A 15,650-nucleotide genomic window follows, 5' to 3' on the forward strand; every position below is an offset into this window, starting at 1 on the left:
CACGGCGAGCGAGAGGCGTTCCTGCTCTCTGCCGCCGATTGTCTATGAGCCAGAAATTGCATTGCTTTATCATCTGTCGGTATCCAGACCACCTACTGACCGGTCGGGGCTCTGGCACAATCGCAATCAGCAGAGACCGACATCTCGTCATGGCTTCGGCAGTGGCTGTTGACACCCTCCCACGACAACCTCATACCCTGAGCGAAGATCCATCGACAGCTTTCTTGAGCTCGTCCTGTTCGAAGTCACCTCGGCGATCACCCGACTTCGCCAACTCTTCGACGCCGCTGCCAGAACCAGACACGGAAAACAAGTCCTCAAGTCCTCCGCGGTGCTACACGTTTACCCCTCAGCACGTCAAATCCTTACCTAGAGCGTGGGAAAGACGGCCAGCGACGCCGTTCGTTGCGCGAAACGACACACAGAAGATATGGAAACGCGTCCCATTGGGTGTCATCGGGACCAATATCGGGAAGAACTGGAGGAAGGAAACCAAGAGATTGAGTACACGACCGGTCAAGAAATTGAGGATTGCTCATCTCGGCGAAGAAGAGGAGAAAGAGAATGTTGACTACGTTGCGTCTAGATGGGACGAGGATGGCATGACGACACCCAGTCCAAAACGAAAGGCATTGGAATGTGGGGCCGTCGCAGACCGTGAACGGGGGCTGGATGATCGCATCGAAGACGACGAGGACAGCGGACCTCCAGAGCACGGCACGGCGTCACCTATCCTCGGAAGCCATGACAAGGCAGAGAGCTGGATGGAGGGCGAAGGCGTCGGTATTGAAACCGTGCCTTCAACTGTCTCAGACATCTTCGATGCTTCTCTGGAGGCAGTGGCTTTGCCTCAAGTTCTTTCGCCGACCACTCAGCCGCCGCATGTCTCCTCTACTTTTTCGCTTCAGCCTGTAACGATACAATCTGTATCACATATACCTATGACGCCTCTCGATGGGGATACCACCTCTTGTGGAGTTCGAGAGCAGGATTCGCCGTCATCTTCAATACCTGTCTCGAGTGATCGCAGCACGATGGAATCCATTGACAACCCTCCTGATCACGATGACACGGCTTTCCTGCACGACTTCCTGTCTCGAGCCCGCGCTCGGAAAGCTGCCAAAGAACAAGGCCTCGGGGACATTTTGGCACAGACGGGGGAGACGGCGGCAGAAACTGCGAATTCGTTGGTCGAAGAGTCCCGGTTTTGTCACATTGAAGATGTAACCAGTCTCTCCGTCCCCGTGGTCGACGAAGAGAAAACACCAACGAACCTGCCTGCCGCTCCAGAGCCTGAGATCAGCATGTCTCCTCGGCGAAGCTCTCGACTGGTCACCCGACTCCCGAGACTTCAGAAACCTGTCACCAGCTTGCCGAACAACGTTCCCCTCAAGCGACTAAGCGGCACCGAGTTTATTGCCGCAAATCACGAAGCTCAATCCATGGCAGTGGCCACCCGCACAAACACTAAGAGTAATAAAAGTGGCGCGGTCTCGGCAAAGGTCAGGCTGATACAATTGAATGCTGAGCTAAAAGCCAGACAGTCTTCGGCAGCGGAGGGTGTTAAAGAACCAAACCCAGAGACTTTATCGAAGAAGAAGAACAACAAGAAAAAGGAAGTGACATGGGCCGAGAAGCTTGCGACTTTCCAGGAGGAACGAGATGCCGAAGGCTCTGGTGATGAAACAGGAGAGGAACGAAATGAGCAGAGCACATCGGACAACAACTCTGAGGCGGAGAGGGGAAGCAAGGCAGCCGCCGAGAAGCCACATTCGCTCCTTCAACACCAAAATCGAGGCATCAAAAAGGTGCGCAAGCTGAGGAAATTGACCGCCGGGAGCGTGAATGGGACGCCGGCACCGAAGAAGACAACCAACATTCCTCTGCCCGTGGGACCGAATTCCAACTTTTTGTCTGCGAAGGTCGCTGGAATGGTTATGCCAGTAGAGAGTGACCTCGAAGATCAGAAGAACACGGTTCAGACGAGAACGAGGACAAGGACAAGGATTTCCAAGATCGTCTGAGGCAGAGTTGCATCATGGTGATTGTCCTGTGCATCCGCGCACGAGACCTTGCTCCAGGCCATGGCTTGAAGAGGACGAAACTGCAATATTATCAATCTAACATGTTTGATTCTTTGAAATCACAAACGCGCTGTGCCGTGGGTCTAGAGGAGGTGTTGAATCAATCCCTTTTGATGCAGATGAGCAGGAGTTAGGCACTCAACAGGACGAATTCTCGCTGTGTTGTGATGGCTCGCGTGAGCCCATATATCCCGGTCTATGCACTACAAGTCTCTTCTACGACGGAGATCATTCGAACAAGGGCCCGCCAACAGGCTGTGAAATAGTTCGTCCGATGCCCGTCCGCGCAATTGGTGGTGGTGTGTATCGGACGCCGCCTGATGGGCCGGCGTTAAGGCTTGCAATATCCCGGATCCACCTCTGTATATCTGTCCAACAGCACGGGATGCGAGAGCACGGAGTCAGCTGTAAAGAGGACTCGCTCGCGCCACTCCGTCCCGACCTTGTACTCGATAAGTAAGTACTACGAACCCACCAGCCGTGGCCCGGTCGGCGCCAGCGCTAAACCGCATCCATCGGAAAGGGTATAGATCCGTCCTCTATGAATATCTGGCTGATGTTCTGACGGTTGTTAAAGTCGTTAGTGAGCCCGAAAAGTTGAAGGTTTCTCTTTCTTCATAATCGACGACCATTTCCCTTCCCCTTCCTTTCTGCTTCCCCCACCCTCTCATCTGTCGGAGTTAGGGTGCCTACGCGGTGTTTATGTCTGTATTTACGAGGGTGCACGCTCGTCGTGCATACAGGCGTTTTTGTTGTCCCCGTCGTCGTCGCCGTGGGGCCCGTACGTACGTGCGCAAGAGCAAGTGAGATCTCGTCCTTGGGGCCATGGGGGATCTTCGATCTTCGATCCTGGCTGCCAAATTTCCCGTCCAGTCATCAAGTCAGTTATTCAAACACGCAGGTAGGCAGTCATTCAGACGAGACAGAAAGCTATTCGAGGCCCGGGCCAGCGTCCGTGGACGGATGGATGAAGTGCCGAAATAAGGTATGTGGAGCTACGCGATACGACGAGATGGGGTGGGACGAGACGGAGTCGGGACAATTACTTGGGTACGGGACTGGCGGTGGTGATGACACGCAGACTGGTAGCCGGACAGGGAGGCCCAGGGAGAAGTAAGGCCAGGGACGGCTGACAGGTATAAAGCTCCTCCCTCTCTCGCCTTCTATCTTTGTCACAAGAAGGGGCAAACGACATCGGAGTAAAAGCAGGGAAATCGAGACAATCCATCTCAAACACCGTGGTACACACACACCCCCCCCCCTCCTCCCTCATATATCCATACAGCAATAGCCACCAACAATGTCGTCCATCCCGCCCACCCACCGCGCCCTGCGCCAGGACATCTACGCCCAGCCCCCAACGGTGCAACAGATCCCCACGCCCCAACCGACCCCCGGGTCTGCGGTGCTACGCGTGCTCACGGCCTCGGTGATCAGCTACACCAAGGACATCTACAACGGGGTGCGGCAGTACCCGTACCCGACGCCGCTGACACTGGGGCAGACGGCCCTGGCTCGTGTAGTGGCGCCGGGACCGGACGCGACGACACTGAACGTCGGGGATCTGTGCTTGCTGGACGTGACGATCCGTGGGCGCGACGACGTCGGCCGCGCCGCGGGGGCTACCTTCCTCAGCGCCATCGCGGCAGGCGGCACCCCGGCCGCGGCCAAGCTGTTCCGCGACGCCTGGCGCGACGGCACCTACGCCGAGTACGTGCGCTGGCCGCTGGAGAACTGTTTCGTGCTCGATGAACAAAAGCTTGTCACCAAGCTTGGCTATCGGCGGGAAGACCTGATGTTCATCCCCAAGATGATGGTCGCCTACGGCGGGCTGGGACCCTTGTGCACCGACCTCAAGCCAGGCGAGACCGTCGTCGTCAGCCCCGCGACCGGTGGGTTCGGATCTGCGGCTGTGCACCTGTGTCTGGAGCTGGGCGCGGGCAGAGTTATATGCATGGGGAGAAACCAGGACATTCTGGCGCAGCTGAAGAATGCGACCGCCCCGGAGAAGAGGGCGAGGGTTGAAACCATCCCTCTCACCGGGGACTGGGAGACTGACTTGAAGGCGCTGAAGGGCCTAGGCGGCGTGATCGACGTCTTCTTCGACATTTCGCCACCTGCGGCCGCAGACTCCCAGCACCTCAAGGCCGGGGTGCACGCCCTGAGACACGGCGGCAGGATGTGCCTAATGGGTGGAGGGAACCACGACGTGGCCCTACCGCATGGCATGTTGATGCGCAAGGACATCACCGTCAAGGGCAAGTGGATGTACGAACCTACCGACGTGAAGCGCCTGATCGGCCTCGTGGAGTCTGGCGTCGTCAAGCTGCACAGAGACGCCGACAGTGTCAATCCGCCCGGGTCGAAGGTGGTGGCCAAGTTCAAGCTGGAGGAGTGGGAACAGGCGTTCGACACGGCGGAGAAGCAGGGCAAGAGTGGAGGTATTATCGTGATGGAGCCGTGATGACCACCGTGCAAGTATGGCATCGAAGTTCCTGTCCTGGTTTGATTTTTCTTGACACTGGATGGCTGGAAGCGTTGGGCTTCTGATAAGCACGCTCGTTCAATTCTTCGAGTATCGCGGTTCAAGATAACCCACTTGTCAGCTATGTTCTGGCCTCTTGAAATCGAGTTTTGTATTTCTCAACCTCTTTGTTGCACCAGCCACCGTAGTCTCCCACCCATCATGCACCAAGGACTATGGGCGTTTCCAGGCCAGCCTTGTCCTGACCTCTCAGCCTGCTTTGGATTTGGCTTCGGTATCTTGTAGCATGGAATTCCGTATACGGACACAGAGGATACGACCAGGCCTGGGAGAATGACGGAAAGGGGGAGCTAGGGAGATGACTTGCCATACTCCAGGCCCTCATACATGTACCTAGCAAGGCCGGGGAGCCCTTGTGAATGCCACTAACCCAATATGGCTGTCTACTGGTGGGGACATCATACCAAACAAGGAGTGCCGAGTATCCGGTTCAAACTTCAAAATCTCCAGACTCAGCTATAATTTATATCGATCCAATTCCCAAAGATGTAATTCTCATAGATCCGACTCTCATCGATCCGACTCCCGTTGACCCAATTCTCACCTATAACATTCTCCAACTGACTCTCTGAAATGAATATAGATCTGGCGTTCATTTGAGCTGATTGATGACGAAGGTTGTGTATGCGCCGGTGAGGCTGATATCCTTCTCAGGGTCGTACCGCTCGAGGGTCTCAAGAGGTCCGTATTTTTCACACAAGTACAGCATCTCATTGTAGGCACTGTGCAAGTTATTGGGTCGGGCGCCATTGAAGTTGGGAGGGATTACTCACATTTGCCTCGACTTACTCCCTGGATGGCCGGCTGAGTCGGTCAAATAGGGGTGTATACTGTACAGTCGATTACGGTCGTCTCACTCTTCGGCGGGGTCTGAGGCTGGGATATGTTGTCGGTACAAATCCATGTATGTGGAATTCGCCTTCAGCTAAGGCCCGAGCGGTTTTCCCCATCGCGCACTGCTCGAAACCAATGAGTCGTGAAGAAATGTCACACGGGGTGACTTGCCTTTAGGAAATACCTCTTAGACTTTCCTCCAGGTAGAATGGTCGAGACCTTTGCCGTCTTTGTCCAGGCCGAGATACCACTAGTCTCTGCAGACACCACCTTGGTTCCTGGAGGCATGACTAGTATTTGCATATCAGTGTCAGCCGGATCAATTGTACGTAGCAAGATATTCCTACCTCTTGTGACGGCTTTATGGACGGGAAAATTCCCCTCGACGCCATCTTCCCACTCAGACGAGTCTCCAATGACTCCCGTCTGGAATTGATCCAGACAAGCCATCGGTCAATGGCCAGGCAGAATCGATGAGTGGTTTGACAGACGATCCCTCAATTTAAACCAGAGAAGAAACCAGGAGCGCGTCTCCCGCCAATGTCGAGGCGACCGAGCAGCATATTTAAATGTCGACAGAAGAAAATTACATAGAACTGACGTGGTACGCGTGGCGAGAGGGTCCAGTGCCAAAAAATGTGAGCCGGAGAGATACATAACTACACCCCTTGCATACGGGCAGACGCTGAAGCAGCCATCTGTTCCAGTGATCCTTTTGAATCGGACGATTCAGCCAGGGGCTGTGATTGGTGGTGGCAACCTCAATCTTGAATAAGAGTTTCACCTCCCGGTAATGGCTCTCTGATGATGAAGGCTTCTGATAGGTGTAGTAGATGGTAAAGGTGATGTTTGGCTGAATCAATTGCTGTAGGCGGGCGAGCTACTAGTGGGTCATAGTTGCCCTTGTCAACGCCTAACACCACGCATCCCTCCGTATCTATTCGTACTCCTGCTCCTGCACCTACAGCCACCTTTAGATTGCTTGCCTCTATCCGTAGATAGAAATGTGCCCTGTCGCGCTCCAGCCGCGCCCTCTAAAGCAGATAGAGTGGCTTGGCATTGACGACTCTGTTGAATGAGCTGCTTCCGTTGCTGTACTGCAAGTTCAATCCAGTCTGCCATTGTGAGCAATGAGCGCCATGATACCAGGAGCATCAGATAACTCACTTCTGATTGCTAGTTCCGAGGGAGATTTGGCTTCAGAAGGAAGTCCAGTGATGAAGATCGCCTCTCGAGGTTTCAACGGAATGAATCGCAGTCCCAAAGTCCAAACTCAAGCCCACCTGGACTACCTCGAAATGACTCCACAACCCATACACGAATTGCAGATCAGCATCAAGAACAAGGGACTTCTGCCCTGTTAAAACCTCCAAACGAGGACGATGACAGTTCAACGAGTCGCAGCCGCTCACGGAGGAATAGCGAAGTCGACCCAGGGCCACTTGGACTGAGTGTGGTATACACTCCCGAGCATGGGAACAAAGTGGATATTGTCTTCATACATGGACTCGGAGGGACAAGTCGTCTGACGTGGTCAAAAGACAAAGACCCAGAGCGATTCTGGCCGTTGAAATTTCTCTCCGTGGAACCCGATATACGTGAAGCGAGGATACTGATATTTGGATACAATGCCAATTTTCTCACAGCAAGCAGTGTCAGCAGCTCCGTGTTGGATTTTGCGAAAGACTTGCTATTCAATCTCAAGTATGCCGTCAGATCCCTTTTATCTTTGTTGTTCACAGCATGGGAGGGCTGATTATCAAGGAGGTGAGGATAACCATGATTGTGTATTCGTTGCTCACTATCCACCAGGCGTATATACAAGGTCAAAATGACCCAGAATATGAATCAATCGTCAAGGCTATCTCCGCAATCACTTTTCTCGCCACTCCACATCGTGGGACAAACCTCGCCGATGTCCTGAAACGGATCCTGCAATCAAGCATCAAACAAGTCCAGCTGCCGAGAAGTGCTACAGAGTTAAATACTTGTAAGCAGCCTAAAGCGGTAATGGCGACTATTCACCGGCCAATCAGAGGCACAAAGACAAACATACCAGCAAGGTAAGGTTCCACTAACGAAGCGAACCAAACCAGACGGGAATACGGGTATACGGAGTACTTAAGGCAAAGATACTCTACCAGGCGTATCTCGCGACTTATCTACTGGGTAAAAGCGCGGCCTACCGACTATCCAGGATGAAGTCTGGGAGTCTTGAGCGAAAGGAATGCCATACTGAATCCATCGCCCCGGAATGCTGCTTCAAGGACTGGCATTTCCAAACACCGCATTGACATTCTGTCAATCTTCGGCGTCCCACCGCGTTTTTCTTTCTCAGAGAAGAGGACGATCCGGAGAACGATCTAGCAGTCGTTTCGAGGACGTAGAGTGCTTAGATCAACAAACAAGGACTCAAGTAGGTGCGAGTGCTCATGGCGCAGACATGACCATCCCTTTCTGATGCATGCCGATAGCTCACCACGAATAGTTTCAAAAGCTCTCCCCTCTACACGAGAACCTGAGATCATGGCTGCCGAAAAGGCGAACACCAACCCGGAAATTGAAGCAGTCGTGCGCTACTCGGTCTTTACTACCTCTGAAAGATGGTGTATTGTCGCACTTGTTTTGTATGCTGCCTGGGTTTTCGACCTTGAGCAGCTTTATCTACTACCCAGCCTTACATGCACTCTCTCAGGCCTTGTCTGTGTCCGTTAGCAAGATCAACTTGACAATCACAACTTACATGGCCGTTGCTACGATCGCCCCGACGCTTGTAGGCAGCACGGCTGATGTGCTAGGTCGAAGGCCAATATACATGGTCGCTTTGACTTTGTATCTTGGTGCGACATTGTTTATTGACATCTACAAGTTGGATCAGTGGCAGGCAGGCCTCATATACCTCCCATTCGGCCTTGGTGGAACGATTTCGACTTTCTTTTCCGGCTCGCTGTTGGACAATGCCTACCGCCAAACGAGAACAAAACGAGGTCTGAGCACAGACAAAGTGGCCGGCGATGACCTGGACAACTTCGCGATCGAGAAGGCGCGCCTCAGTGTTATATGGATCCCCATGCTCGTGACCATCTGCTCGGTGCTCGCTTTTGGCTGGGTCTTGGACTATCACCAGGTCAGCATCTGGCACATGCCTTCCGCCCTCAGCCTCGCGAACTAAAACACACTCCTAGCACATTGCAATCCCACTATGTCTACAATTCATTGCGGGGTTATGTATGCAACTCGACTTCAGCGTAAGGTCCCTCCTGATGAGGGGGCGAATCAACTCCGAGCTAACTCAAGAAACCTGATAAGATCTACAATACACTCCTGGTAGATAAGAACCATCGCACGCCCGCCGCCGCTCAGGCTGCTAGTAACATCGTACGCTGTACGATGGCAGCAATTGCGGTATCTTTTCTGCAGGACCTGATAGACGCCGTGGGAATCGGATGGACGTTCACGTTCTTGGCCGGCCTCTGCCTGGTGGCTCTTTGCCTCTTTGCGCTTGACCATTGGAAGGGCACGGCATTGAGACAGCGACGCATGTCTCCACTGACTAGTTCGAGCACATGATCAGAGCTGAGGAGGTAGTCACAGCTTGCGACGCGACCGGTAGATCCTGGGGCAAAGCGACCCAAAACACCTGTACAAGGTGTGACCCTGAACGTTTCCAGCTCCTCTATGTCGAAGAGGGAGGCCATGAGCGTTCCCGCGGTCGAGACCTTGCTGGAAAATGATGGGATTCCCGCCAGGGCCCATAAGAGCTGACTGGGTTGCACCAAAGTTCCCGTCTTCGCATGGACTCAAGCCCATCTGGCGATCAAGTCGCGCCGAGGACCTCCGCCGGGTGCAGTATAGGCATACATAGACAAGGTAGTTACCTGAGGGAATGGTGGCGTTCAGAAGGCGATGGAACGGATGAGCAGGGAAAATGTATCGGTCCCGCCTAGTGGAAGCCACAGGGCAGATCGAAGCAGCGAGGGCGCGGGAGAGCCTCGTCCAGATCTGACTTTCCCCAGATCCATTCGTAGCATTAGATGAAGTTTGTGACCGAGTCCATCTGGGGGCAACGAAGAATTGGGGATCTAGTAGTAGTCGTTGAGTTGGAAGGTTGCGACCGTTGATGGAAGGCGAAGCTTTCGACAGAGCGCTAGTAGTCTTGGCAATGAGTTTATTCTGGAGTTAGCTGAAGCTGTGTGGCTGTTGATCGCTGTTCCTCGACTTGTCAATACACAGCTCCCGACGACGGGCAAACCACTCACTCTGTTGAGCTTCTCGACTATGTGTAAAGTTTCCCTGGTATCGCAGCTCCTATCCTTCTATCCTTCTTGCACCGAATCCCCAATTAATTACTTCCCGTTCCATTTGACCTCTTCTCACTTGGCTAGTCTCATTTATTCCTGGTAGCGTTTGCATGCACTCCCTACCCAGGTATCAGTAGTGCATAGCCGTGTCACGCTCGTATAACCGGCGCTCGAACCAGCATGGAGTAAGTAGCCCGGGCGAATAAGGGCTTTCTGGGCCCACGGGAGCAGATCGAGGCTGAGAAGGGACAACGACCCTTCGATTTTTTTTTGTCTCAAATTACCTCCAAGAAGGTACAATTCTGAGGCAAATCCATTCAAGATGCCAGGTCTGGGACTTTCTGTATCCGCAGTAGTCGGAAGGAAGGACTGGCTTCCAAACCTAGTGAAAATAGCCACTTCATCTGGGTATCAACGCCTTCGGAAACGTTGGCAGCCTTGATGTCTAAAGGTTCCAGCAAGATTCATCCCCACCAGCATATGAGAATATCGACAGTCAAAGAGAACAGGAAGGCTGCATCCGTCCATGATACGACTGTTGCAGCGGCCATCCCATCCCCATGTGCGACTTGCGGACTCCAGGCTATGACACCGGGTTGTTGAACAGATAACTCACGCTTTCACCATTGTGCGTCCGCCTAATGGCCTCCGCCAGGACAGGGGCAATATCAATAAACTCCAGCCTGCATCCTTTTTGGCCCTCGGGTACCTTAAGAGCTTCGAGTTTGTCCTCACTGACCGGCACAGTGTTTGTCATGACCAACCGACTCAGCGCCGAATTCCTCAGAGTCTCCACGGCTTTCCCTGACAAGATTCCATGAGTGACCAGCGCGACCACATCTTTCGCACCATGTTTGATCAGCGTATCGGCGGCCTTTGCAAGCGTGCCACATGTATCTGCCATATCGTCCACCACGATGGCAACTTTGTCTTTCACCGTGCCGACCAGTGTCATGCGTGAGACTTCATTAGGTCGCGATCGTTCTTTGTGGATCAAAGCGAACGGCAAATCGAGTTTGTCGGCCATGGAAGTAGCTCTCTTCGCTCCCCCGGCGTCGGGGCTCACAATGACGCACTCCTGCCGGGGACCGTTCATCTCCAACCCCGTCTCGCTGGCATGCATGAGGTTCTCTCGAATCCATTTCACACTGTTGGGCTCGGCGTAGAGGTTATCCACGGGGACGTTGAAGAAGCCTTGAATCTGCGAAGCGTGCAAGTCCATCGTAATCACATGGTTACAACCCGCGGTTTGGAGCATGTTTGCCATGAGCTTTGCCGTGATAGGAGCCCGCGACTTGTCCTTTTTGTCTTGTCTCGCATATGGGAAGTTCGGGAGGATCGCAGTGACACGACGAGCGGAAGCAGTCTTGCAGGCGTTGCAGATGATGAGAAGTTCCATGAGGCCGTCGTTGATGTCGTTCGGACGGGTAGATTGGAGGATGAAGACTATTTCACCAAGAATTAGGCAGCTGTAGACAAACCCGCGTGCAGACAGAGGATATGAATTGACAAAGAATCACGTTGGCGCGGTAAAAGGGATGTTATACCATCTTCGTCTCTGACCGATTCACCGATCGTGACACTAGTCTCTTGGTTCGAGTATTGTAATACCATGATCTTGACGAGCTCGATGCCTAGCCTGAGACATGCGCGACCAAGAGTCAGCAGCTTGTTCACGTAATAAGTGAACCCGATCATGCGTCCTGAGGGGCCATGGGAGGCAGCAAGTACCTTTTCGCGACAGCATGCGCCAGCTCGGGGTGACTGTTGCCCGTCAAGAGCTTGATGGAGTTTGACGCCATGACTTCAGAGAAGTTTTGATGAGATGCGATCACCGAAGAGGCATTCTGGAGGGCGGCAGCAAGAGCAAGAGGAACATTTGGGTCTGGCATAGGTTAAAAGTTATTTAAGCTGAACCGAAAAATTTCACGGGTATAGATTCCCCGCGACACTGACTCAGGCGAGGACGCCCGCACAACGCTCTAGGTGGCGGGGCACTTTGGGTAGGCAATTTACAGTGCAGTCACTGGTCTGCTACTCTCATGCAGGCCTGGCGCTGAACTTTCGCAAAGACTCGAGGTGAAGCACGTCCTTGTACCTGGTTCTGCCGGGCATGAAATGCCATGGAAAAGAAATGAAAGGCACCTAGAGAGGAAGGTAGTGCTGGTGCAAAGTAATCAATCGGGTTCAATCTTTGCTTTTGGCAAGTCGGGCCACTTTTCACCTGATCTATGTCTCCCATGCCACAAGGGTTTCGATATTTGACCCTCCATCAATATCCGTGACACCACACCACAGTCCGCATTCAGCACTCTCCATTCCCGGTTCCCCTTGCCCCTCTCCCACTTCATCTTGAAGGACTTGAGCCGTTGAGTGGCATTCTGTGCCTTTTGACGACCCAGCACCGTCACATCAGAACTTGTCTCCAATATGCTCGGGTGACATCCTTCAGCTTCCATGGGGAGGGAGACGCAGTATGCATGAACCTATTGTGGAAACGGCATCTGTTTGGAACGTTTTGCGAGCCTACTCCTTCCTCATCGAGGATGCACGTCTCTTCCTCAACTCGGTTCTCTTCTCACGCTCTTCGTGCACACGCTTGGCCAGCAACTGAGCATACTCGTTCGCAGCATCTTTGGCAGCCTCGGCGCGTCTTCTTTTGAGGGCGATGCGGTGTCTCTTGTGTTGCATGCGTTGGGGAGTGACAAGTCTCTGGATCTTGGGGGCCTTGGTGTACGGCTTGGCGCCTTCTTTCTTAGGGACGACTTCGCGACGGATGACAAATTTCCTGTAGAATAATGGTGTTGGCAACTGGCGGTGTCGACCTAGATGGTTTGTATCGAGGCACATACCTGACATCATCTTGCTTGCTCAAGCCAAAGAACCTTCGGATCTTGGTGGCTCGCTTGGGACCCAGGCGCTTGGGGTTGACCACGTCGGTGAGACCCGGAATCTCGCCATCGCCTTGCTTGACGATGGAAAGAGCGAGGACGGCGAGATCTTGGCCAACAATGCAGCCGCGGACAGACTTGCGCTTGCGTTCTCCGGTTCGTCGAGGTCGGTAGCAGGAGTGGCCATCGGCGAGGAGGAGCTTGACACGAGTAGGGAGCATCTGTTATGACCAAGTCTCAGCGAAGATTCTTCATCAACATTCGCTGGCGCTTTCACCAAGCTAAGGGACGGCGGCACGTACGACACCCTGCTTCATGGGAAAGCCTTGCTTGTCATTACCACCGGTGATGCGGAAGATCTGTTTCGCACAAAATTTGTCATTATTAATTCATGCGCTGTGTTCAGGAACAAGGATGACAAGATGATCATACATAGCCCTTCCATTCGTCTCCCAAACTGTCGCCTGGGACTTCGTTGCCCATGCGCTTCTCCATGAAGACGCGCAGCTTGCGGTCATCTTCGACTTCGATCAATTTCTGCGACCCGTTGGCCGGGTACGAGATATTCAACTTCATATTGTCGGCGGTTTGCTGATCAGGGCTGTCAAGACTGAGGAGAGCCTTGACAGTTACCAGCAGTTGAGGATTGTCGAAGGTGAAGAAAGTGTTGGCTGTGAACACTCGAGTGCAAGTTCAATCAACGCAGGATAATTTCCTCTGTGCGATTTCTTGCCAAGCCCCAGTGCACTATTCCACAAAAGTATTAGCTCACATCAAAAACAATTCAGGGCGCACAATCTCCATGCCAGACTCAGATCTGCTCACTGTCTTCCTCTAAATATTCGATTATGATAGGATCATCTTGACCATTGTGGCATCCGCGTAGTCCAGATTTGTACGGAGTACTTGATCTATATAGCCACACCATTTGGCTGGCCGGCTGCATTCCCATTCCGCAGCTTTTCGAGTTCCAAATACCTTTTCTCCGCCTCTTCGATCGTTCTAATATTCGCTCCTAGCTTGTTCATCGTCTCGATCCATTCATCCTCTTCGACACTATCAAAGACAATACCTCCGCCGGCTTGCAAGTATGCAACTCCGTCCTTCACCACCATCGTGCGTAACGCAATGCAGGTATCCATCGCCCCCTCGTCTTCAATCTTGGATCCGTCGAGTGACACGCGGGAAAAGCCAAAATACCCGACCGCACCAGCATAGACGCCTCGTTTCTCCTGCTCTAGTTCTGCAATGAGCTCCATAGCCTTTACCTTGGGCGCGCCCGACACTGTGCCCGCAGGGAAAATGCTTCGGAAAGCAGTAAAGCGATTCTCGCCCTCTCTGAGTACGCCTGAGACTTGACTGACCAGATGCTGGACGTGACTGAATCGCTCCACGACCATGAGTCGGTCAACGCGAGTCGACAAAGGGTCACAGACGCGGTTGATGTCGTTCCTGGCCAGGTCGACCAGCATGACATGCTCAGCACGGTCTTTAATGCTGTTGCTCAGCTCCTCGGCCAACCGCTCGTCTTCTTCTGGCGACTGGCCTCGTTTAACGGTGCCGGCGATGGGATGGGTTATGATCCGACCGGCCTCTTCTTTCACAAGGAGTTCTGGCGATGCGCCCACAATGCTGAAATCCTCGCAGTCGATGTAGAACAGGTACGGCGACGGGTTGACCGTTCGTAAATGCCGATAGATGTTGAAGGGATGGAGCGTCGTGGGTCGGGATATCCGATGTGAAGGCACGGCCTGAATGATGTCTCCTTTACACACATGCTTCTTAAGCCGTGTAACGTGGGCTTCATATCCTGTCTTGCCGAAATTTGATTTTGAAGGCTGGTCGAGGGCTATGGGCGGTTGGTATGGTAGAGGTATGTGTTCCGCCTGCAGGAGGGAAATCGTTCTGTGCAGTGTTCCGCATGCTTTCTCATACGCCGTCTGCAGATCTGTGGCGGACCCGGATGATGGGACCCGTAGATATGTAATGACCTTGCAGACGTTGAAGAAATGATCGAAGGCCACTATTGTGTCGTAGAGCATGAAGAAACTCTCGGGCAGTTTCAAGACATCTTTCATAGGTCGAGCCGTCTTGGGCTCGAAGTATCGGACACAGTCATAGCCAACATACCCAATAACTCCTCCAGTCAAGGGCGGCAGTCGGAGGGAGGGTACACTGGCGACTCTGTACTGTGCAAGCTCTTGTTCGAGTCGAGGAAGAGGATCTTCTTCCGGTCCATGGCCCGGGCCTGATTTAATGACTTTGAGGGGATTCGCTCCGACAAAACTGTATCGCCCGATTGTCCCAGTCGTTGCCGCACTTTCATAGAGAAACGAGAGTTTGGAACCCTCTGATACTTTTAGATATGCTTGTGTGGGTGTAAAAAGGTCTGCGGGGATCTGGGCGCATAGCGGCACAAGATTCGGAGGGAATTTGGAGGTTCTTGATTTGGAGAGGATAGAGGATACCTCCTCGAGGGAAGGTTGGACTTTTTCCTGGCGCCTGTGAGCTATGATTCAAAGTAGGTGCAGTCGTGTGAGCAAGAAATTCCTCATACCATGGAGGAAGTCACCAGAGGTAGCGGGATATTACGGGGTGTGACTCGAATAACGGGGCATGTCGGTTCAAAGCCGTTAGACCTTCGAGTTCGCCGTTTGCGAGAAGTTGTTCCTCTGGAGACGATGCTTTTTATAACAGAGACCGGAGACGAGGAGTAGTACGGAGTAGTAAGGAAGAGGGTCACTGAATAGAGTCACCGCCGTCGTTTGGTTTTGGAGCAAGGATGAATTCGGCACATCCTCGGCAGTAGCGAAGCAGCAGGTCCTCATGCCCTCTCACGTGCCTCTGCCACATTCCAGGACCCAATCACTTCTTACTTGCCAGCCACTTGAACACCAGCCACGATCAATGGCGGCACATGCGCATTTTGGACATCCGCTCAAGTTGGCAGGCTGCGTTCATTCTTTGAACTCTTAACAATACTAGGAGAAAGGTT

The 15,650-nt window shown here is 53.0% G+C and overlaps 5 protein-coding genes across 5 annotated transcripts; 3 read left to right on the forward strand and 2 right to left on the reverse strand.

Annotated features, from left to right (window-relative positions):
• Window positions 1-149: 149 nt before the first annotated feature.
• Window positions 150-2,024, forward strand: AYL99_07281 (hypothetical protein; the record flags this gene model as incomplete). The annotated part of the gene is made up of 1 exon (XM_018838790.1): window positions 150-2,024. One exon carries the CDS (start codon window positions 150-152, stop codon window positions 2,022-2,024), a length of 1,875 nt encoding a protein of 624 aa, XP_018691558.1.
• Window positions 2,025-3,384: 1,360 nt separating this feature from the next.
• On the forward strand, window positions 3,385-4,548 carry AYL99_07282 (hypothetical protein; the record flags this gene model as incomplete). Its single annotated transcript, XM_018838791.1, has 1 exon — window positions 3,385-4,548. One exon carries the CDS (start codon window positions 3,385-3,387, stop codon window positions 4,546-4,548), a length of 1,164 nt encoding a protein of 387 aa, XP_018691559.1.
• A 3,441-nt stretch (window positions 4,549-7,989) lies between these two features.
• AYL99_07283 (hypothetical protein) lies at window positions 7,990-8,635 on the forward strand (the record flags this gene model as incomplete). Its single annotated transcript, XM_018838792.1, has 2 exons — window positions 7,990-8,090; window positions 8,179-8,635. 2 exons carry the CDS (start codon window positions 7,990-7,992, stop codon window positions 8,633-8,635), a joined length of 558 nt encoding a protein of 185 aa, XP_018691560.1.
• A 1,712-nt stretch (window positions 8,636-10,347) lies between these two features.
• Window positions 10,348-11,656, reverse strand: AYL99_07284 (hypothetical protein; the record flags this gene model as incomplete). The annotated part of the gene is made up of 3 exons (XM_018838793.1): window positions 10,348-11,210; window positions 11,312-11,403; window positions 11,496-11,656. 3 exons carry the CDS (start codon window positions 11,654-11,656, stop codon window positions 10,348-10,350), a joined length of 1,116 nt encoding a protein of 371 aa, XP_018691561.1.
• Window positions 11,657-12,290: 634 nt separating this feature from the next.
• On the reverse strand, window positions 12,291-15,215 carry AYL99_07285 (anthranilate synthase component I, variant; the record flags this gene model as incomplete). The annotated part of the gene is made up of 6 exons (XM_018838794.1): window positions 12,291-12,552; window positions 12,617-12,876; window positions 12,958-13,014; window positions 13,088-13,335; window positions 13,581-15,150; window positions 15,213-15,215. The coding sequence occupies 6 exons, from the start codon at window positions 15,213-15,215 to the stop codon at window positions 12,291-12,293; spliced, it is 2,400 nt and encodes a 799-aa protein (XP_018691562.1).
• Between the last annotated feature and the right edge of the window lie 435 nt (window positions 15,216-15,650).

Source organism: Fonsecaea erecta (genome assembly GCF_001651985.1).
Source record: "Fonsecaea erecta strain CBS 125763 chromosome Unknown Scaff6, whole genome shotgun sequence".
Classification (NCBI taxonomy): domain Eukaryota; kingdom Fungi; phylum Ascomycota; class Eurotiomycetes; order Chaetothyriales; family Herpotrichiellaceae; genus Fonsecaea; species Fonsecaea erecta.